This window comes from Macaca fascicularis, chromosome 12 (assembly GCF_037993035.2).
Source record: "Macaca fascicularis isolate 582-1 chromosome 12, T2T-MFA8v1.1".
Classification (NCBI taxonomy): domain Eukaryota; kingdom Metazoa; phylum Chordata; class Mammalia; order Primates; family Cercopithecidae; genus Macaca; species Macaca fascicularis.
This window is the reverse complement of record NC_088386.1, coordinates 123,414,677-123,438,869: the sequence shown is the minus strand read 5'-3', so window position 1 is coordinate 123,438,869 and position 24,193 is coordinate 123,414,677. Positions and strand designations below refer to the sequence as shown.

Here is a 24,193-nt window from a genome sequence, read left to right as displayed (position 1 = left end):
GCTATTTTGTTTTTAAATACATATATATTTTTAGTAGAGACAGAGTCTTGCCATGTTAGCCAGGCTGGTCTTGAACACCTGGCCTCAACTGATCCGTTCGCCTCAGCCTCTCAAACTGCTGGGATTACAAGCGTGAGCCACCACACTTGGCCAGTAGTAATGTTTTTACTTTTAGTCTTCAAACATAATTAGGAAGGTTAACTTACTACTAGAAAACATAAACTATACATATTTCAAAATAAAATTATTTCTACATTTTCTTTTCTATTGAATTATCTATCCGTAGCAGCGTTCACCAGTCCACCTTCCATTAACTTTATAATCAGAAGTTAATCTACCTTCCTTTAACTGGAAAACCATGATTTGCCCATGACATCACAAATGAGGACATACAGAAAATCACTACAGAATTTATTTTTTTTTGAGACAGTATCTCTCTTGGTCACCCAGGCTGGTGTACAGTCAGTCATACGATCATGACTCACTGCAGCTTTGAACTCCAGGGCTCAAGCAATGCTCCCACCACAGTCTCCTGGGTACCTGGGACTACAGATATATATCACCATGCCTGGCTAATTTTTGAATTTTTGTAGAGATGGGATCTCGCTTTGTTGCCCAGGTTGGTCTCAAATTCCTGGTCTCAAGGAATCCTCCCACCTTCACTTCCCAAAGTGCTGGGATTACAGGGGAGCTACAGTGCCAAGATCACTACAGGTTTTTGTTTTGTTTTGTTTTTAAAGTAACTGATACAAAAGAAAGCATTACAAAAGAAATACATGGAAACTTTTTGTGAAATATTTTGGTTCTGAAAAAAATGACAAAAATTACTTCAGCAAATAAAAACAAAGTGCTCCAATGCAAAATATTTTACTAGCATCTGGCATATTATGTTCTGTAACTTAATAATGTACATATCTGCTCCACCAAACACACTGTAGAAGTCTATAAACACTAAAGTAATAGTCAAGAAATTTGTAAACTACATCTGTAGAAACTAATGATATACTCTGCAAAAAGTATGGTCTCTATGCATATCTATAAACAGTAATAACATTATTTGCTTACCACAGCTACTAATATAGACCAATACAGATATACTTTATTGATGACTAAAATATAATTAGTATTGCCATCAGTTGTGCGATTGTATCCATGCCCTTTGCCCTGTAACTTGGTAGCCCACCTCACTCTGATTCTGGGCTTGGAGCACGACTGTCTTTGGTAATAGGATGCTCAACTATAATGCAAGTATTAAAACAGAATTAAATTACATATGCAGAAGACCATACACAGATGTTTCCCACATATAAATGTCTGGAAGAACATTCATAGCATATGGCACGCAGGTTAATTCTGTTCAACACATCACAAGTCATTCACCATTCATGGTGCTTGCCTGCTTAAGCCAGCAACATCCTCCAATAGTGACAACAACCAAACATGCCCCCCAGCACACTAAAACTCCCTGGTAGGGATCAAAGATCCAAGGCTGCTGCCAAAGTCAATATACTTTCTGATCTTTTAATTTTGGAAATACTCATCTTCAGGCATGAACTCATTCACGCACAAGATGTATGATAGAGCCTTTTTAATCCAAAACTTAACGTGACTGAATATGGCCCTTTCCAAACTATTAAAAGGTGACAAGAGAAATACGGCAACTTATTTTGAAATATAAACTCACGTTCTGGTACTATTCCCTATGCAAGTGATACTTATGATTTAAAGGTTTAAAAAAGATAAACTGATAATAAAACACTTGCACTTGAAACCCATACATATTTGGTTATAAAGCTGTACCAACTGTCCCACACTTCGTATCTTCACCCTCTACACACTTCTCAAAATTTTAAGATACTGTTGATACTGCAAAGAACCAAACATACCTGTCCATTATTTTGGTTCTAAGATGTTCTTTGGTATACTATGAGAAGATATGTTTGTCTTTCTTAACAAGCATTTACAAGGTTAGTATATTTCCTAGCAACCTATTGCAAGCTTCTCTTCTTTTTTTTTCTACTCTTTGCTCCATCTTTAGTGACTTTCACTACCAGTTTAGGTTCCAGTTACCCTCAAAAACCAATAAATGTGTTACCTGTTCTGTGGGGTCTTCCCAATCCTCTCCTTCCCACCAAAATACTGAGTCCCTTTTCCATACTACTGCTGATACTTCTTATTCTTATCATTATTTATCTAACACCATGTTGCAATTATCTGTTATGTATCTGTTGCACCAACTGTGAGCCCTTTGTCCACTAAGCCAGTGTAACACATCTATAACCACATCTATAATACCCAGCATAGTGACAGTGATTGTCATGGTAAGTACTTTGAGTGGTCTACCAACTTGCATATCTCTTTGTAGGACTTAAGATTCATGAATACACTTCACTCACTTCTAACATTTACATTTTGCTTCTACTTTTTGATACAGTGTGTTCCTCAAAATCAACTAATTCTTTTTATATACTCTAAATTTACCTTAATGCTACAGCATTAAAAAATATTCCTTCAGAAATCCTGCCATACATGAAAATAAGGATGAATCTTGAGGATATTACATGAAGTGAAATATGCCAATCACAGAAGGACAAATATTGTATAATTCAATTTATATGAGGTATCTAAAATAGTCAAACCCAGAGAAGCAGAGAGTAGAATCAGGGGCACCAGGGGCAGAAGATAAAATGAAGAGCTGTAATTCAACTGGTATAAAGTTAAATGATTAATTTCTAGAGATCTGCTATACAACACTATGTCTATAATTAACCATACAATATTGCACACCTAAAAATTTGTTAAGAAAGTAGATCAATGTTCCCACCACATTTTAAAAAATATATACGCCTTCAATCTTGGCATTTTTTTGGACCAGTCTCCACCTAATTGTATCTCACATGTTGTTAAATGGACTGCTGTTATCACAGTTTTGTTACTCTGGTTTTACCTACTGTCATATTTTTAACCTAAAGATAGAATAGTATTTTTTATTTCTGATTCCATTCTAATTTCCAAAATTTTGCACACGAAGCCAACATCCTAAGTAACTTCAAGTGTGCACTGTTAAGTTAATCCCACTTGTAAACTTTACACAAATAGTTCAAATTGTATTTTAATCAACATATATATTATTCTATGTTTACTGTCATTAAAAGCCTCCTACCCTTTCACCCAACTTTACATGTTCTTATAATGTAGTCACATTAGTCTGGAATCTGAATACTCAAAATAATTTGTCATTGGCAAAATCTGGAGACTTCAAAATGTGCTCTCTTCTTTAAATCATGTATTTAAAAATATTTCATAGCTGTGAATTTGTATTTCCTCACTATTTTAGAACTAAGAGCACATGGACATCACAAGCAGGCAAACAATTTTAAGATATTAGTTTCAAAATATTAGGAAGGCAGAGTGTAAAATGCTTGCATATATTTTCTAAGGGTCAAAGAGAAGATTAAAACTAATAAAATCTTAATATTTAACTTATGTTATGTTTATTAAGGATATCAAAGATGCAACCAGAAGAGTACCACTACCACTAAAGTACTACTTATCCTTTCTAGAAAATGAGACTTTTCTGTCAAATAATAATAGCTATTATTAATCAACTTGGGTTAACTGGTTCATCCTTACCCCAGGATTATTAAAAAATGCCCACTCTCTTTAATTTTATTAATTTAAAAAATATTAGAAAAATTTAAAACCTTTTACTAATAGCAAAACATAGAGCTAAAAGCAAACAAGCAAACAGAATGGAATTACTGGAAGCCCATTAAAGGCAAAAAGAAAAAAAGCTTCCATCCAAATACACCATCTTACTCCCAAGGACACTAGGCTGCCACTGAGAACTACCAACCTCCTCCCTACTGAACACCTGCTAAACATTACACATCACATACACATCCAAAGTTAAAAATTTAGGAAAAATAGAGGACTTCAAGTGAAAGCTGATCATACAACCCCTAACAAGTTTAACATAACATCACAAAATGAACTCTCTTCCTGTTTTTTGACTTTTAAAGCAAAGACTAACAGTAACTGTAATAATGGGTGTCCTCCGAAACACCTTTTATATTCAAGACTGATGACTTTTAAATACACACATGTCAACCTCAGATTTACGGTAAAGTGTTTACGTAGTAAACAATTCCAAATACATTATTAATTGAGTACATTTTAAAATATCTAAATATAAGATCCAAAAATAACTTTTTTAGACTGCAAAATTCAACATTTTAAATAACTTATTAAATCTTATTAAAATGACTGTCAAAAAAGTTGAAAATTGCAACAACAACAAAAAAAAAAAACAAAAAACCCCACTTACTTCATTTCCATGTTTTTGTAAGAATTCAATCTCCTGTTGTGTGAATGTTGTCATGGAGATAGATTTCACCCTGTGTGGTGGATTTAATCCTCGTCTGAAAGATAAAATATTTCACAAAATTTACTAGTATATACCACATTTTTAAAATGACACATCTATTGATTCAAAACATTTTTAACCAACACACAAACTTGAAAGTGTTTTCATTCCATAAACTCAAAGTATTTTTAAATTATTTTAAACTATTAAACTTCATAACAGACGTTAAAGTTTGGTTAGACTCATTAAATAATAGACCTAACAATAAATTCAAGTAACTACCTAGTTAAAAACACAAAGTAACTGTGACACATGAGTTTCTAGGAAATGCAAATAGTGCTTTAGTGTGTTTCTGATAAAAAGGCTATACATGTGAAGAGCTCTATGGTAAAGAATTTTAATTCTTTAAATACTTCACATTTCCTAAGAAACAAACAATGATATAAGACCGGAGCCATACAAATACCTTATCAAACAGCTGTTACCTTTAAATAAGTTTAAGACTAATTTAGAAAACTATATTAAAAGTAATGTCATGAATTGAGGTAATAAGCCAATTAGTAAAGTCCTATCTTGCCATCAATTCAAGTAAGAATTTATAATAAAGAACATTTTCAGTCACCTCAGAAGGCAGTGAGTGTACAAGAGGAAACCGCAAGGACACACGGAAGAGATTCAAAAAATTGCTGGATGCATGATTAAACAAGTTTTTAAGGTCCTTTACAACCCTGAAGCCTTTTCTGTATGGATGGCCTTAAAAGGACTTTATCTTGATGTTTGAATATGCACATGAAAAACTGAGTGGAACAGATTTAATAACTATTTACATGTTGTCCAATTATCTTGTGGGCAGGTCCACCCACAAGAATAATGGCCAAATAATCTATGCAAAGCAACAAGTAACCTATGCAAAGTTCCATAAAACTACTTTGGGTTGATGCTCTCTGACAAATGTCTCATTTGAACGCTCGGTTCTACGGCAATTACTGCAGTAATATTTTTAAAGAATTTGTCAATTTGTAATCATTCACACTAATTAAATAGGATATTTAACAATGACGTAAAATAATAAATGTACCAAAAGTCTTTAAGAAATATTTGAGAACATTTTGAATAATTAAATACAGTGCGTAACATTCTAGAAATTCACTATATTTTGGGGCCGGGTGCTGTGGCTCACGTCTGTAACCCCAGCACTTTGGGAGGCCAAGACGAGGAGTTCACTTGAGGTCAGGAGTTCAAGACCAGCTTGGCCAGCATGGCAAAACCCTGTCTCTACTAAAAATACAAAAATAAGCAGGGAGTGGTGGCATGCACCTGTAATCTCAGCTACTGGGGAGGCTGAGACATGAAAATTGCTTGAACCCAGAAGGCAGAGGTTGCAGTGAGCCAAGATCGCGCCACTGCACTCCAGCCTGCACGACAGAGCAAGATTCTGTCTCAAAAACTAATAATAAAATTTAAAAACTAATAAAAACAGTATTTTTGTCAAAACACAAAGGAAAAGCTCCTCAACTGACTGTTTCTTTTTCTCCCTCTTGTCACAGATAAATGTCATCTTTCAGATCATGATCTGAATGAAGACAAGTTACACTTCATTTATTTCGAATTTCAAGGTAAGGAAAAGTTAACTTGGGTTTGGCTGTTGTTTTGTTTTGGTTTGTTTAAATTTTATACTAATTCTTTCCTTCTGTTGTCATAAAATAGGGAAATAAAGACTGAAGAAGAACCAAGTAACCGAAATTTTATTCTGGTAAAACTCTCAAACTTGGCCAGGCACGGTGGCTCACACCTGTTATTTCAGCACTTTGGGAGGCCAAGGTGGGAGTATCACTTGAGGTCAGAAGTTCGAGACCAGCCTGACCAACATGGAGAAACTCCATCTCTACTAAAAATACAAAAATTAGGCGGTGTGGTGGCGCTTGCCAGCTACGCAGGACCATCTCTACTAAGAATACAAACGTTAGGTGGGCATGGTGGCGCTTGCCAACTACACAGGAGGCTGAGGCAGGAGAATCGCTTGAACCCGGGAGGCGGAGGTTGCAGTGAGCCGAGATCGCACCACTGCATTCCATCCTGGGCAGCAGACTGAGAACCTGTCTCAAAAAAAAAAAAAAAAAAAACTCTCAAATTTAACTCTGAAGAAACAACCTCAGTAGTAACTTGCAAGTACCTTTACAGCTTGCAATCACAAAATAAGGCTCTAAAGACTAGTTCCAAATTTCTAAAAGTGGCCAAGAGTGGTGGCTTATGCCTATAATCCCAGTACTTTGGGAGGCCAAGGTGGGAGGATCACTCGAGGCCAAGAGTTTGAGACCAGCCTGGCCAACATGATGAAACCCTGTCTCTACTAAAAACTACAAAAATTATCTGGGTGTGGTGTCGCACACCTGTAGTCCCAGCTACTCCCGAGGCTGAGGCAGGAGAATCGCCTGAACCCGGGAGGTAGAGGTTGCAGTGAGCCGAGATTGCGCCACCGCACTCCAGCCTGGGCAACAGAGCGAGACTCCATCTCAAACAAACAAACAAATTAATTAATTAATTTCCAAAAGTGAAAATTTTAAACAGTCATTATTACTTAGGGCACAACACTTTGTTTCCAACTCATCCTCCATGAGAACAACACTTAATTCACCCCTTTCAGGGAGATTTAATCATTTATGATATAATACTTACATTCCACCTTGCCCCAAAACAATTTAAAAAGGAATTAACATATTATTGTTCTCTCAAATGCCTCTTATTCCCTCCTTACTTTGCAACTTTGTCTCTCCTTATTCTGTAATATCTCCTCGCTGTTTCAGACAAGCCTTTACCTTTCTACCTACTGGCAGTATCTCCTTTTTAAAAATGGAAAATGCAAAGGAGTAACTTTCTGATGATGAAATATCAAACACTATTAAAAGGATGTATGTTTTGGAAATTTTGGAGCGAACAACTATACCCGTATACTTCTCAAATTGTTCAATGAGGAAACAACAATTCATAAAGCTAACCCTAAATCTTTAAGTTACATCACACATATGTAATCTTACAAATGCAGTACAGTGTGTAAATATATCCCAGGCCCTACCATATCACAGGGTCTATTAATGCACAAAGAAGGTATTCATATTAACTAAATAAGTGAACAAAATTTTAAACTTATGAAACAAGTACAACCAGAATGTACTCACAACCAAATGAGGAAAGGACATTTTTTCCAAGTGAAATCTTTTACAGGATTTGTTACCCGTTACAGGATTTACTCAAATGAACTTTCTCAGTACACTCACAATAGGATTCAATTTACAAAATGGCAGACAATTTTACAAGGCTACACTTATTACACAAATTGAGTAACCACGAGGAAATTTTATGCGTTCATGTTGCTTTCTCTAATTGCTCTTTTATATTCCATTTATTCAGGGATATTAACTATATTCTCAATGCAAGGCTGTACACGGATTTTTCATTTTTTAGCCTTCAAAAGCTTTGTACATGGATTTTATATGCTTATAAGAGTCTGAGACAAAGCTGAAGACTGATTCCATCAATGTCTTAATGTCGGAGTGATGAGCTGCAACAAAAATGAGCAGTCTCGCCCCCACACCACCCACACCCCATCTTACCCACCCCTATGCCAAAAAATGAGTAGTCTCAAACACTGATAGTGGGATAAACTCACCAATTTTTATTAAGAACCTCATTATTCCCATTTGACCCAGCTATGCCACTTTTGGGAATCAATTCTAAAAAAAGAATTGGAAATACAGCTGACCACCTATGTACAAGATGTTCACCAAACATTATTCATAATAGGAAAACATCAGAAATATTTCACACCAAAAAGGAAACGGTTAAATAAGTGACAATTTTAAAAAGTATGACATTATGCACTCACAATTGTGCTTTAACTTTTTTTTTTTTTTTTTTTTTTTTTGAGACGGAGTCTCACTCTGTCGCCCAGGCTGGAGTGCAGTGGCCGGATCTCAGCTCACTGCAAGCTCCGCCTCCCGGGTTCACGCCATTCTCCTGCCTCAGCCTCCGGAGTAGCTGGGACTACAGGCGCCCGCCGCCTCGCCCGGCTAGTTTTTTGTATTTTTTAGTAGAGACGGGGTTTCACCGTGTTAGCCAGGATGGTCTCGATCTCCTGACCTCGTGATCCGCCCGTCTCGGCCTCCCAAAGTGCTGGGATTACAGGCTTGAGCCACCGCGCCCGGCTGCTTTAACTTTTTAAAATAAAAATTATATAGTATTCTCAGAACTAATTTTTTTAAATCAGCAAAAAAAAAATAGACAAACCAAATACTCCAAAATGTTAACAGTTCTTGTATATGTGATGAGATCGAATCAATTTTTTTCTATTCATAATTTTCTATTCTCTCCAAATTTTCTATAATAAATATTACTTATTCTGCAGTAGGAAAAAAGCAGTGAGAAATAATGGAAAGTCCAATTGACTAGTAGTAGTATTCAAAAAATTTAGATTTTTAGTCTTGGCTTTATGAATGTGAACGTCTATGCTGAAGAATTAGAAAAAGCAATTAAGAGAAGGAGGGAACGGTTTTCCATTCTAAGACTTTCTTTCAATTGTTCTAAAACCTGGAAAACCTTTCCTCGCAAATCCTATGATATCCACCAACATCAACACCTTATCTTCATTTCTCTAAATCAAGGCTTCTTAACTTTGGCACTATTGACATTTTGGGTTGGATAGTTCTTTATTGTGGAGGGGTGTCCTATGCTTTGTAGGATGTTGAGCAGCATCTGCATTCCTAGCTCTACTCACTAAATGTCAGTAGCACCCTTCATCAGATACTGACAATCAAAACTGTTTCCAGACATTGCCAAATATCCCCCACAGGGTAAAACCCATTCAGCTGAGAACCACTGCTCTAAATATAATAAATACGTAAATTACCAAGCAAAAGAAATTAATGGAATTTCTTTGGTTCTCTATTAAGATGTAAACTCTACCAAGGTTCAATCTTGCATAACTTTCTTTTCAGAATAACAGAACACAGAATAAATATTTCTCTCTCTGAAACAATAAACAACAAAGTAAACATACATGTTTAAAATTCATATAGAAAATATATTAAAATTTAAATTAGAAAATAGACTAAGGAAAGTGTCCACAACAAATAACCAAGAATAAACTATACCATATAAAGCACTCTTATATGAACTAGTCGGCAAAATGTAACTTAATAAGGCAGTAAGAAATTAATATGTATACAGTATCTAGACTGGCACTTTACATATTTAATCTCATTAATTTCTACTTCCAACAGTATGGCAAAATGAAAAGCCTCCTCTACTACAATATGATAGTCCATAAATTACCCCCCAAAAACCCTACGACTATTAACATACTGTTGAACTTTTTAGAAAGGGAAATCTCTAAGGATCCCCCACCCCACAGAAAAGAAAGACAAAAAATCAAAAATTAAGCCGAAACCAGAAATGTGTCCCACATTATGCACAAGATGCAATGTTGCTCAGAAGGCAAGTGCCAACAATAGCCAAGGCGAGATGAGAGAGCTCAACCTCAGATATCTCTGTGAAGTTAAACCTAAGACCCTGGATGGAAAATAAAATACCTTCAGGTTACACAGGATCCTAGGATCCCATGAACACGCAAATTCTCTCTAAAGGAATGCATCTTCAATTTAAGCTATCAAGATTTCCAAATATTAAGTTCAATAAAATATGAGGCTGCAATAAAAATTATCACACAAAAATGAAACAAACCCATGAGCTTGAGTCAGTAAATGCAAAATATTAACACCACCTCCCTCCAAGACTTTAGTTATCAGAATTACCAGTTATGAAATATAGTGTATAGGGAACATTAAAATAAATGAAAGATGGAGTAAAAATGAACAGGAAATACGTAATTATCAGAATGAGGCAAATTTAAAAATCAGAATTTTCAGAAATGAAAAACTACAAAAGTGGAAATTAAAAATTCACCAAATAAGAAAGCAGTTAGACATACCTAAAGAGACAATTAATGAACTGGAAGGTAACACTGAAGTGATAATGACTGAGATTTTTCAGATCCAATAAAAGTCATACATCTACAGATATAAAAAGCACAGCCCATCAAAATACAGATAAATAAAATTCAATTTGAAAACAATTCGGGCTGGGTGCAGTGGCTCACATCTGTAATCCCAGTACTCTAGGAGGCCAAGGCAGGTGGATCATCTGAGGTCAGGAGTTCCAGACCAGCCTGGCCAACCTAGTAAAACCCCATCTCTACCGAAAAGAAAAAAAAAAAAAAATTAGCTGGGCATGGTACCTGATTACAGGTACCTGTAATCCTAGCTACTCAGGAGGCTGAGGCAGGAGAATCACTTGAACCTGCCAAGGCGGAGGCTTCAGTGAGCCAAGATCACACCATTGCACTCTAGCCTGGGCGACAGAGCAAGACTCCGTCTCAAAAAAAAAAAGAACAATTCAGTGAAACTTCAAAGACAGAGAAGATCTTAAAAGCAACTGGAAAGAAAATATAGGGAACAAAATTTGGCTAGCAGTAGACTTCTCAATGGAAGGGAGAAGACCATGGAATATTATCTTCAAGCGGTAAGAAAAAATAACTTGTGAATCCAGCAAAGCTGTATTTGAAGTATAAGATCAAAATAACAGTATCTTCAGATAAAAAAAACAAAAACAAACAAACAAAAAACCACTAGGCCAGGCACGGTGGCTTATGTGTGTAATCCCAGCACTTCAGGAAGCCGAGGTGGGCAGATCACTTGAGTTCAGGAGTTCGAGACCAGCCTGGCCAACATGGTGAAACCCCATCTCAATTAACAACAATGAAAAAATACAAAAATTAACTGGGCATGGTGGTGCACACTTATAATCCCAGCTACTGGGGAGGCTGAGGCAGGAAGACCACTTGAACTCAGGAGACAGAGGTTACAGTGAGCCAAGATCATGCCACTGCACTCCAGCCTGGCTAACAGAGTGAGACTCCATCTCAAAAACAAAAAAAAACCAGAGATCTTCGTTAAAGAAGCTTATACTGTATATACTTTAAGAAGAAAAATGACCCAAGAAAGTCCAGAGACACAAAAGGGTAAGCAAAGAAAACTGTAACTGGCAAATCTAAACAAATATCTTATTATAGTAACATCCAATTTACAGAAGGAAAAAAGGGACAAATAATATGTTTACCAAAAATAACACTTAAATGAGCCGGGCGCGGTGGCTCACGCCTGTAATCCCAGCAGGCAGGTGGATCACCTGTGGTCAGGAGTTCGTGACCAGCCTGGCCAACATGGTTAAAACCCCATCTCTACTAAAAATACAAAAAATAGCCGATGTGGTGGCAATCCTCAATCCCAGCTACTCAGGAGTCTGAGGCAGCAGAATCACTTGAACCTGGGAGGCGGAGGTTGCAGTAAGCCAAGATCCCGCCACTGTGCCTGGGCCACAGAGTAAAACTCCATCTCAAAAAACAACAACAAAAAAAACCCACTTAAATGAAACTACTTTGTATTTTTAAAGACCTTGTATTAATAGAAGATTAAAATACTGATTGACTCTGGAATGTTAATATCAATAGCACAATTTCAATTGTGACCATAAAAGAAAATGCAATTCCACAAGTAAAAGGGAAAATCAACACAATGCCAAAAAAAACTTGGTCAATTTTTAATAAAATTAAACATGCATGTGCCATACAACCTAGCTCTAGATATTTACCCAAGTGAAATGAAAACTTACGTTCACCCAAAAACCTGTGCATAAACATTTACAGCATTTCCATTCATATATATCAAAAACTAGAAACTCCTCAAACGAAGAATGGAAAAACAAACAAGCAATGGAATACTACTTAGCAACAAGGAGGAACAAACTATTAAGATAAACAACAACAAACCTGGATTAATCTGAAGGATATTATGCTGAGTGAAAAAAGGCAATCTAGAAAAGTTATGAGTCCATTTACACAACATTCTTGGAAAGACAAAACCTGCAGTGTTGGAGAACAGATCAGTAATTGCCAGGAGTACAGTAAAAACAAGGGCTGAAAGTTTTTTGGGGTGATGGAAAACTTGCATGTTCTAATTTTAGTGATGGTATATGAATGTATACATAAGTTAAGATTCACGGAACTGTATATCAAAAAATGATAATATATGTTAAGAAACAAAAAAACTGTAGTCCTGATTTCATGTTACTATCTATAGTAACCACAATTTTTAGACTAATTAAAATAAATATATCATTAGCAGACTATCTCCACCTACCAAATTTGATCACTTAAGTGAATAAAATCCTGTAGTGAATCAAAACAAGTATTTTTAAGATGTATTCCTGGAACCTGGTGTCACCTCCCTTCTTTGCCAAAGTTCTTCTAGCTGCAGGGTGAATTCAGTGTTTATAAAACACCTTTCTGTAATGATATTAGTCATAACTATTGGATGAAAGTGTTGGGTATGTAAACCACATTACTTTTATAGGGCCAATACTGAAGTATCACCCATTCCAGATCCTCAAATACACATTTTAAGTCTTCAGTTCTGTGCAAAAAAAAAAAAAAAAGACTTTCATATCTTGAAAACATGTTTCCAAGTTAATTGGTTTCAAGAAGTTCAAAGTAGCCCACTGGTGCAGCCCAATACATCTTTGTGGTATAATTAAGCCATTTGCAGATCCCCAGGAGATTTAGTTTTAATGACCACCACCCAGGTACGACTGTAACCAGATGGTGTGACTCATTCCATATGTCCATCAGTACGCTGCACTTAACTAGGCCTCAAATCATCTTGCAAATAGCCATTTGTTCAATTCAAACAACAATCTGTGCTGGATGAGTAAGTAGGAAAGCTTATTTAGTTAGTTTTATTCATTGTTTTTATCCTGCTGGGGGAGAAGCTGGTTAAAATATTTTTAATAACCTGTGGAAGTTTATGTAGTTGCTAATAATATTGGCAGAAAGTAATAAAGTTGACATTTAGATCTAGCCCATCCTAGTTATTTACTAAAAATATTAGATATGTTTCATAGTATAAAATTATACATTTAAAATCTAGAACAGGCCAGGCGCGGTGGCTCAAGCCTGTAATGCCAGCACTTTGGGAGGCCGAGACGGGCGGATCACGAGGTCAGGAGATCGAGATCATCCTGGCTAACACGGTGAAACCCCGTCTCTACTAGAAAATACAAAAAACTAGCCGGGCGAGGTGGCAGGCGCCTGTAGTCCCAGCTACTCAGGAGGCTGAGGCAGGAGAATGGCGTAAACCCGGGAGGCGGAGCTTGCAGTGAGCTGAGATCCGGCCACTGCACTCCAGCCTGGGCGACAGAGCAAGACTCTGTCTCAAAAAATAAAATAAAATAAAATAAAATCTAGAACAGATGGAAGGTGCCTTTAGTAGGTTATCAAATCTACAAACTATTGATGCGAAGACATCATATAGGTTGGCTAGTCCAAAATATTCATCTATCCAGAGTCCAATATTAAAAAACTGAATATATTTAGCTTTCCATACAATAATAAGTGTGATATAAATTCTAATTGTTATTCTGAGTTTCTGGGAAAGCCACAAATACTACACCATAAGGTCCTTGTAACACTTAGAGCAAGCATCTAAAAAATAATATTCAAGTTATGATTTAAACCCAATTAAGGCATTCTAGTTAAGAGCAGTGGACAAAATCTCAATGTCTTCATATCCCCAAACCCCCAATGAAATGACAGTAAAGGAATAAGAAAGTATTAACCCACAAGAGACAGAGGGTTACTTTGATGTGTTTATCTCACACTGAATGCCTATATCAAAAACATCTTGTGTACCTCACACAAACACCTACTATGTGCCCACAAAAATTAAAATAACTAGACAGAAGGTCAGAGAACAAGAGAGGAGCCCAAAAACACACGACAGTTCTCTAAATAACAAAATTTGGAAGAAAAACAAAATACCAGTAGTAACTGACTTTATGGAGAAAGCCAAAACAAAAGCTTCTGCAAAGGTGGGAGAAGCCAACTGGAAACTTCATAGCCACAGGACCTATGAAGATTTACTGAAGGAACTGGATACAGGTGAGGCTTAAAGTGGGGTCAGAAATCATTAGACTCTCCAGCTCCTCAACAGCCAAAAGCATACTCCCACCAGCCCTAGGCAGAAGTCTGAAGGAAAGTTTTAAATTAAAGACGTTATACCACAGAGACTTCAAACTCAGACACTGCTGAAGATTCTTGTTAGGCACCATGTTAAAAGCTGGAGGATTATCTAAGATCGTACACACAGAATAAGAGTCACCTCCCTCAACTTGGCTCCCAAAACAGTGGCATCATAGGCTTTTATATTCCCCAAAAAAGAAGACTGGAAAAAATATGTCTCAACTATAAAAAGCGTGAGTTTCCAAACAGAGTCACAAAAAAAAAAAAAAAAAAAAAAAAAAAAAAGCCTAAAACACTGCACAAAAGACCTATACCAAAATACTTCAATATGAGGTTCTGAACAGCAGGAAGAAAAGAAGATCTCACATACTCCAAAGACGGAAGAAAAAAAGTGGGTCAGAAAGACTCAGTAATAAGAACAGCATCAGACTTCTCAACAGCAACACTGAAGGTTTGAAGACAACTAAGCAATATATTAAAAGTTTCAAGGGTAAATTATTTTCACCTTTGTGAATGTAGACAAACTAATTTTTTAAATGAGGGCAGAATAAAACATTTTCAGCTTTGTGCCTTTCAAAAATGACCTCTCATTCACCTTTCATCAGGAGGTTAATGGAAATGTGGGGGTCCTGGAAAGACAGCATCTAACATAGGTTACAGGTGAAAGGAATTTCCAGAATGAAGGCAGAAGAAAAGTTCCGGTATGAGAGGCGCACAGCAGGCCTAGACAGCAGCATTTCCAGAGCAGAAGATTACAAAACTACCCAGAAACGGTGAAAAAATAAAAATAAAAAAAAAAAGGTAGCTGATGCGTCTGATCATAATGAAGGAAGTTCATTACAGCTCATGCCTGTAATCCCAGCTACCAGGGAGGCTGAGGCAGGAGAATCGCTTGAACCTGAGAGATGAAGGTTGCAGTGAGCTGAGAAGGCGCCACTGCACTCCAGCCTGGGAGATGGAGTGAGTCTCCGTCTCAAAAATAAAGTAAAATAAAATAAAATAAGAACTACGGAAAGACAAGAATTTTTGGAATCTGACAATTACAAGGAAAATTCCTCTTTCCTTTTCTAAACGTATACTGTTTCTCCATAACTTACAAACGCTGGTGGTGCATCTCCCCCTAGAGTCATAAAAACAAATCTATTACCTCTCCCAATGCCTTAAATTATCCAATGACGGTGATCATGTGTACAGCTCCCCCATCGTCTAATATTTTCTTCTTTAAGCTAGTAGCATTTTTGGTTCCTGCAAATGTTCCTCTAATACATAGTTTCAAACTTCCTTACCATCTTGATCAGATTCCTTGGAGCATGCTCCAGTTTGTTAACATTCCTCTTAAAATAAGCAACCAGAATAAAAGCAAGGTATAATTATGACCTCTACAAAACATGTACGGTGTCAATCAAAAAGACTGCTATCTTAGTCAGAAGTCTTTGAGCAAAGTATGTTCTAACTCAAACAAAAATTAATTCTCTGTATTTCAGACAATTCAAATAAGTTTCCTGTCTCCACTGTATAGTTCATGAATTTCATTCTAATGTTCAATCAGATGTCTTTAGCAATGGTTCTCATGTGTAAGGTTGTAAAAGATGTCACAAGGAACATGCTATTAATCTAAGTACTCAAAGTTATAAATGATTTAAAAACGTTTTTTACATACATTAAAGGTATCCAAGTTGTATCTCCCTAGACAATCATCACTTTGATTTGAATTATAAAACACATTACAGAGTGGGGGAAAAAATGAGGGGGGTAATAACACCTAGTCCTGAATATTTCCATAGCAGTTTCTCACAAATGTGAACATCATGCATGCTGCATAGAAAAGAAGGAAAATATCAAATAAGGAGATCTGCCTGTTTTCCAAAGAATGCTATTGGAACAGATACAGAGGTTTCCAAAGAGACAATGATTTTCAAATTGAGATCCAGAGATCAGCAAGTTCTTTTAAAACAAAGTCTTATTTCTTTTCATTTATAATGCACTAATATTATAAAATTTAATATAAATTTAATCTAAACTGTATTTTATCCACTTTGAAACTAAAAGCCAGTGTTTAAAAATCACATGCCAAAAACGATGGATGAATGAATAAGAAACAGAAAAAGGCTTAACAAGGCAATGATACCTTTATACGCGGTTATGGTCAAATGATGTCACCACTCCCCGAATGCTGGAGTTTTCCCAGTATAAAAGGTACCCCATAGCACCATACAGAAGAGTCTTTCTTATCCAATTTGCTGGTTAAATCTATGTTCCTCCTTCTCTCTGAAAAACCTAAAGTTAATGCCTACTGCACAATGAACATTCATGGCTAGAAGGCCACTCTCTCCTGCTCCTCTCTCAGGAGTGAGTGAGTTTTATGCTTATCAAAATTTGTCTGGTATAGTATTTGGTAATACAGTTGGTATGGTACTTGGTAAGTATATAGTTTAAGTGAATGTCATGTAAAACAATGGCAGGAGTAAGAAGAATTATTTCCATGTAAACTAAGTATTTTTAGAGACTAAAACAAGTCACTAGGATAAGCTGTTATTTGACCATGGAAAAGGACTATAAAAGACTGAGAGAAAAATCATAAAAATCTAGAAGAATTCAGCATTCAAACTGTTTTATAAGTACATTAAAATGCTAAAAATCATAAATAGCATATTAGTGGACAATTATATATAACTGGACATAAATTATATGTAAGTGGACATAAATTATATTGGTGGACAAAGAATCTAACCAGTGGACCCATATTCAAAGTCTTATGTGCCAGGAAATTAACAGTTGTATGTTAAAATTTAAAAACCTAAGCTTGAGGCAGGGCATGATAACTCAGGCTTGTAATCCCCACAATTTGGAAGACCAAGGTGGGAGGATTGCTTGAGCCAGGAGTTGGAGATCAGCCTGGACAACATGGCGAAACCCCATCTCTACAAAAATTAGCTGGGCATGGTAGCACACACCTGTAGTCCCAGGTACCTGGGAAGCTGAGGTCGGAGGATCACCTAAACCCGGGGAGGTCAAGGCTACAGTGAACCACGATAATGTCACTGTACTCTAGCCCGAGCGACAGAGACCCTGTCACAAAACAACAACAAAACCCAAACAAACAAAAAAAAACCTATGCTTGCTAAATATATATTATATATGTATATATAATAGATACACATATATGTATGTGTGCATGTATGTATTTTTTTTTCTTTACTGATTGTTTGCTTTAACTGAATTTTTTGATAAACTTATCCACTAGCAATCCTGACTGCACAGAATGAGGGGTTCTAATTAGAATTCAACTATAAAAAAATAGCACGAGAATTACAGCACATGGTAGTATGGACATGCCAAATTCAAAAGAATTGCTGTTGGAATGGCACCATCTTTCCCATTGAATTCAGAATACACAACAGTATTTTCTCAATAAAACTCAAAGATAAGAACACACATTTTGGAGCTAAGAAGTTCCTTAAAAATAATAAAAAGCATGACACAGCCATAAACAAACATTTATGATGCATCATAAAATATCTATTCTGGGCTAGGCATGGTGGCTCATGCTTGTAATCCCAGGACTTTGGGGAGATCGAGGTAGGTGGATCACCTGAGGTCCAGAAGTTCAAGACCAGCTGGTGAAACCCCGTCCCTACTAAAAATACAAAAAAATTTAGCCGGGCATGGTGGTGCATGCCTGTAATCCCAGCTGCTTGGGAGGCTGAGGCAGGAGAGTTGCTTGAACCTGGGAGGCAGAGGTTGCAGTGAGCTGAGATCACGCCACTGCACTCCAGCCTGGGCAATGAGTGAAACTCCATCTCAAAAAAAAAAAAAAAAAAAAAAAAGGTAAGTCTATTCTGCCATTTAAAATACAATGAAGTAAAATCTACCATTTAAATCCCCAAAATATAAAATTCACAACAATTTACAGTAACCATGGTAACCATACATTCTTTGGTGGTGGAATCAGCATCAGTTCCAGATCCCAACTTCCAGCAGGTTGTAACAGCGAAACACTGAGAGTGTGCACTAATTTTACAACTTAAAGTTGAGCTTGGATAATAGTACCTTCCTCATATCACTGTTACTAGAATGTCTGTCACACAGCTAGCACTCGATAGTTTTTATTTTTTTCAATAAATACTTTCACTGTTATATCTCCAGCACATGGGCTAGTATCTGGCACTTACTAAATATTTGCTTAAAATAAAAATGTCCTTCACAAACGAAAATGTATGTAGGCCAGGCGAGGTGGCTCATGCCTGTAATTCCAGCACTTTGAGAGGCCAAGGCGGTGGATCAACTGAGGTCAGGAGTTCAAGACCAGCCAGGTTAACATGGCGAAACCCCATCTCTACTAAAAATACAAAAACTAGCCGGGCCTGGTGATGGGTGCCTGTAATCCCAGCGAGTCGGGAGTCTGAGGCAGGAGAATGGCTCAAACCCAGGAGGCAGAGGTTGCGGTGAGCCGAGATCACAGATTCCATCTCAAAAAAAAAAAAAAAAAAAAAAACCAAAGAAAAAGTGTAAAATATTTTGGCCACTTACTCTAAATACTTAATGTGGCCATATCAGAGTATCCAAAAAGAGTAAAAAAGGTATTAAGAATATAAATCCCTGCTCACTGTGACCTCATAAGGTCCTGAATATTATACAGAGCTCCAAAAGAGCATCTGATTTGCAATCCATCCTAATGCTACTAATTGTATAAAAACATTAAATACCTCTTTTCATGTGTCATCTAAAAAAATTAAAATTTTTGTAATATTCATCTCAAGAGTCAAAATGTACACAGACTCAATGGAATATAAGTTACTATCCAGCTACATTTATTACCTGTGAAATTTCAAGCTTAAATGCACTGTCCACATAAAATAGATGGTATTAAGAGCAGCAACCTCTTTCTCAAATGTTATTATTTTATCTAAACCCTCACTGAAAAATGTATGGATCACTTTTTAAGGATAGGACAATCTTTTATACTACATATCAATTATACTAATATTTATAGTATCTATAAAACAAATAATTTAACCTAAAACTAGTCTTTAAATCAACTAGAAGTTCTTTAACATGAAAGCCAATTTTACTGTTGGCTATATTCTAAATGTTTGAAGTGTCCATTGATAATTTTAGGGATTTCCATAAATACAATCAGAAAGATAATAAAAGATAGTGACAAACCAATCAGGATGCCTTCATCATTCTGCCTCAGTAACAAATAGTTTAACTGCATCTAACTCTGAAGTTCATTTTAAAGTTTCACAATCTAAATTCAGTTATATACTCTGAATGAACATCATTCAAGCATATAGGACAGTCATCTGGAAAACAAGAAACAGGAAAGATTAGCTCCAACTCTAGTAACATTAACAAGATGCTAGTTCAATTTATTTTTTTTAAAAGTATTAGTATAAACGATAGAAGGTATGTCACTATCCTAAGATTTAGAATTCATGATAGTGGATACTATTTGCTATGTATCATATTTTCCAGGTAAATCAAGGAATGGCAGCTAGCATGCCTTATTTCAATATTTGTAACTTCAGTGCTTAGCCCTATCCTCAAATACAGTATGTGTTCAAATAAGTAAATACAGTAAGTATGTGTGTCATTGAATCCTCTTAACAACCCTGAGCTATACGTTATCTTCTTATCACAAAGAAAGAAACTGAGGCTAAGAGGGTGGATCTGGGCCAACCTGCATGTAGTGGCCTAGTTTAATACCTAGACCTAAGCCACAAAGCACTGTCAAAATCTGACTTCAAATTCATATTCTTTCAATTATACCATGTCATCTAAACAGTAAATACATAATTATTAAACCTGAGTCATATTATTCTTCCTAAATTATTTTCCTGCACTATTGCTTGTCAAAGAAAAAAATCTTCAGAAGCTATTGTCCCTCCAACGTTCTGCAGTAGACATCTGATGGTTGCCACTCCAGTCTTCATTCCCTACATCCCAGGAATTCTAGATTTCAGATTTGGGAACTCTATTTGGGGATCCTTGTGACAATGAAGTCAGGGTAGAACATGTGTCCAGTTGTGGCATGATCTAAGCTAACCCAATTAGAGGGAAATGCAGAACTTTTGAAAGTATTGGACCAACGACATAATTAAGGCAGTACACCCAGGAGCTGGGGACAACCATACTTGAATGAGGAAAATCTAGGCAATACTATTAAGCCACTGGATAGTTTTACTTTAAAATCAATCAATAAACCCTTCATATTTTTAAACCAATTTGATTCCGGTTTTGAGTTACAACCATAAAATCCAAAGTGACAGATTTTTATTAGGATACTTCTTATTTAATATTTTTCACATACAGTATTGTTCCCTTACTCATGGAATCAAGCATCTCCCTTGATGCTTCTCGTCTATGGGGCACTTGCTATACATCAGGCAATACGTGAGATGTTTAAGATACATTATTTTTAATACTGAAAACAAATCTACACCCAAAACCTACAAGGGAAATCTTATCCTCAATGTTTCATATATGAGAAAACTCCAGCTCAAATAGATTGAGTGGCATTCTCAATACTGCGTAACTAATACTTGGAGTCAGGATTCAAAGCTGTGTGTACCTAGCTCATAAGTACTTGATCTTTCAACTACATGAAGCAGAATTTGTCCTTAAAGGTCTTTGCTCAGGCATCAACTCCCAGAGAAGCTATATATCATTTACGTATTTCATGGCTATCTCATTCACAGAGAGGAAATACTACAATATATTGTAACTCTATGTTTACATACTTACAAGGCACGCTCCACAGAACAGTTAAGATCCAAGTAACTTATGACACAGGACAAGTGGGCAATAAATATTTGTGGAATGACTCAACAGAGAAATGAAGTCCTATCTGCCACAGATTAAATTCCATTAGGATAAATAATTGTCATTATGCTGAGACATCCTTTTATATAGAATGTTTCTGAAATGTGGTATCTAGGAAGAAATTTGAAAATATTTCCTTGATATTACGTATTTGCTGCTGTACTTACAAGGACTACACAGAAATGTCAGAAATCCGGAAGTGTAAATATATGGATTTTTTTCAAACCGAATACTTTACATGGACTAAAGGACCTGTTTAGTAAAAGCAGGACATACATCTTAACCATGTAATAAAAATCAAATACAATTACAATTGTTCTGTTGGCTTCATTTTGGAACCAATATTGTCCAACGTAAGTAACAACTTTCCAGCTTTACTCCTTTTTCTGTAAATGAAATGCATGAACCAGGCTACCTACCTGATACCACCCAGCTCTGTGATTCTGTAGTAATTCAAGAATATCATTAACTGGCAACTTCTCAGAGTGTTTCCCTGGTTACACAGCCTAAAAGTAACCGTGAGGACTCTCATATCAAACAATTTTAAAGTTCAGCATAGTACTTGCCCATGACATTTTTCTTACTTTGCATCCCCACTGGACTGTAAGAACCAAGAGAACAAGACTTCGCTATATTTATTAGCACACCCCAGGGCCTTTACACAACCTAATAGGCACCAAAAAAATGTCTGCTGAAGAAGTAACTCATGTAATACTAATAATGCCTCTTTGCCCAACTTTAAAAAGCAAATAGTACATTACTAGACATGTTCTGTATTTTCTAAGTTTTAAGAAATCAATTTTCCCACATAAAGTATTATGTGCTTTGTCTCAGTATTAATCTCACAAGCAAAGGTTTTAAGAATACTTAGTAACCGCTACGTTGTTAGTAACTTTAAATACAAGACAATAATATAAAAGCATTTTATCAATTCCAAAACCACCTGTACATTTTCCATATGAAATTGCACGGCAATAAAAATCTTTATCAAAATAAAGCTTAATGAAGCAAAGAAGAACAAACAAATCATCCCAGTAACTCAAGAAGGTAGTGTCTTTCTGAAATCATGCTGACTTGCTAGCTCTCATTTCTGTGTACCGCCAGGGCACTCGGGTATTGATAACGAGATACAGATAAGTTTCACAAACAACTCCATCATATTTAGAACCACATAGCTCCTAGTCGGTACTTCACTGCCATTAAAACTTTCCCCAAACTCCTCAACACTCTCTTTGGACCATAAAACTAAAATCCCACAGCTTCAAATCTGCTCCTCTGCCTCCCTCTCCCGCAATTAATCCTTTCGAACTTCTCCCTGGGGATTCATATCTGCCACCAAGATGCTTTCATCCTGCTACTATTCCTAAGTGCCTGCTTTCTCCCAGTTACCTAGGTACTCTCGACCCAGGAAAAAAGGCACCGGCGAGGCAGGCTTCCCTCCTCCCTCCCACCCCAGCTTCTCCCCGACCCCCCGCACAGGCGCCCAGCAGGTGCCTCGCTCCGCACCGCCGCGCCCGGGCCGCTGAGAGGCGGGGCACACAAAGGACCCGCATGGACCTCCCCGGCCTCCTAGCGTCTTCCCCCCCAACACAGCCCGGCGCCCCGGGGAGCTGGAGAGCAAGGGCGGCGGCCGCAGGCTCGGCGGAGACCAGGGAGGCTCGCCCCGGGCGCCCCCTCCTGGACCCCAACCCCGCCCACGTCCCACCCACGAAGGCAGCACAGAACGTAAACCCTTACCCGGCAAAACCGAAAGCGCATCCCCAGCCCGGCTGCTCCAGCCCGGCTGCCCCGGCCCAGCGCATCCAGCCCGCAGCCTCCCACGCCGCGCCCGCCAGCCGGCGCCCAACGGCCGCCTCTGACAGCCTCCCACGCCGCCCAGCGCTTCCCCGGCCCCGGCAGGGTCCCGGTCTCCCCGCCCGCTCCCCCACCTCCCGGGAAGGGCCCGACACCAGCCTGGCTGCCCCGCACTCACAGGCTGCCGGAGCAGGAGGTACACACGAAGGAGCCGACCGTCATGTTCACGTAGGTGGGGCCACGCTGGTCGCAGTCGAAGCACTTTCGGTTGTGCGGGAGGCCGGTCATGTCCCGCAGCATCTTCAGGTGCTTCTCCTCCTGCTTCCGCTTCGCGCTGGCCGCCATGGCCGCGGCGCCAAGGGAGGAGGCCGGCAGGGCCGGGAGCCGGGCGGCGCTGCGCCGGGGGCCCGCGGTCCCACGGGCCGCCCTGGCCGCGGCCGCCGCCCTCCGTCAGCGCGCGCCGCCCGCGCCGGACCCGGCCGCAGCGGCTCGGCTGTACTGGGCTCGACGCGGCGCGGGCGCTGCGGTACGCGGGCTGACGGGACACACCAACCGGCGCGGCCGGGACAACCGCCGCCGCCGCCGCCACCTTCCCGACTTCTCCTGAGGGGAAAAGACGAGGAAGGGGACGGCAAGAGGAGGCCCGCCCCAGGCGGCCGGTGGCCAAGTGTCTGCTAGCGCCCTCTGCTGGCCAGGAGGAGTCACTGCGGCCGCGCTGAGGCATGGGCCGGGTCTGGAGCAGAGTAGGGAAGACACAATGATGATAACAGTATTAATAATAGACAGTATTTATTAAGCGCTTATATATGCAAAGCGTTTCCCCTTCTGTTTAAAACTGTTCAAGGGTTTTCCACTGCTTTGAGGATAATTCCAAATTCCTCACCATAGCCTGAAAAGTGCTCCATAGTCTAGCCCAGTCTACCTCATTCTTCATCGTCCTCACTCAACCACACTGGATTTTGAGTTTTCTGAACACAGCAAGCTCTTTTCTGACTCCTGCAGTACCCTTGCCCTTGCTCTTCTCTCCTTATCTTTGGACCAGCTAATTTGGGGGCCTTGGGATGTCCTGTCTATAGGATACT

At 38.2% G+C, this 24,193-nt stretch overlaps 1 protein-coding gene across 11 annotated transcripts in view; it reads right to left on the bottom strand.

The window, feature by feature from the left end:
• The window catches only part of AGFG1 (ArfGAP with FG repeats 1), an 89,625-nt gene extending 65,909 nt beyond the window's left edge, over window positions 1–23,716 (bottom strand). For 4 of the 11 annotated variants that reach the window (XM_045367797.3, XM_045367800.3, XM_045367802.3 and 1 more), the window contains exons 1-2: window positions 23,290–23,716; window positions 4,328–4,421 (exon numbers count right to left, since the gene is read on the bottom strand). In XM_045367797.3, the coding sequence (XP_045223732.1) occupies window positions 4,328–4,421; window positions 23,290–23,456 (261 nt within the window). In that variant the 5' untranslated portion in view covers window positions 23,457–23,716. Of the gene's footprint in view, window positions 1–4,327; window positions 4,422–21,736; window positions 21,880–23,289 lie in introns of those variants that run through there. The other 7 variants (XM_045367799.3, XM_045367804.3, XM_045367796.3 and 4 more) reach the window with 4 other exon arrangements.
• Between the last annotated feature and the right edge of the window lie 477 nt (window positions 23,717–24,193).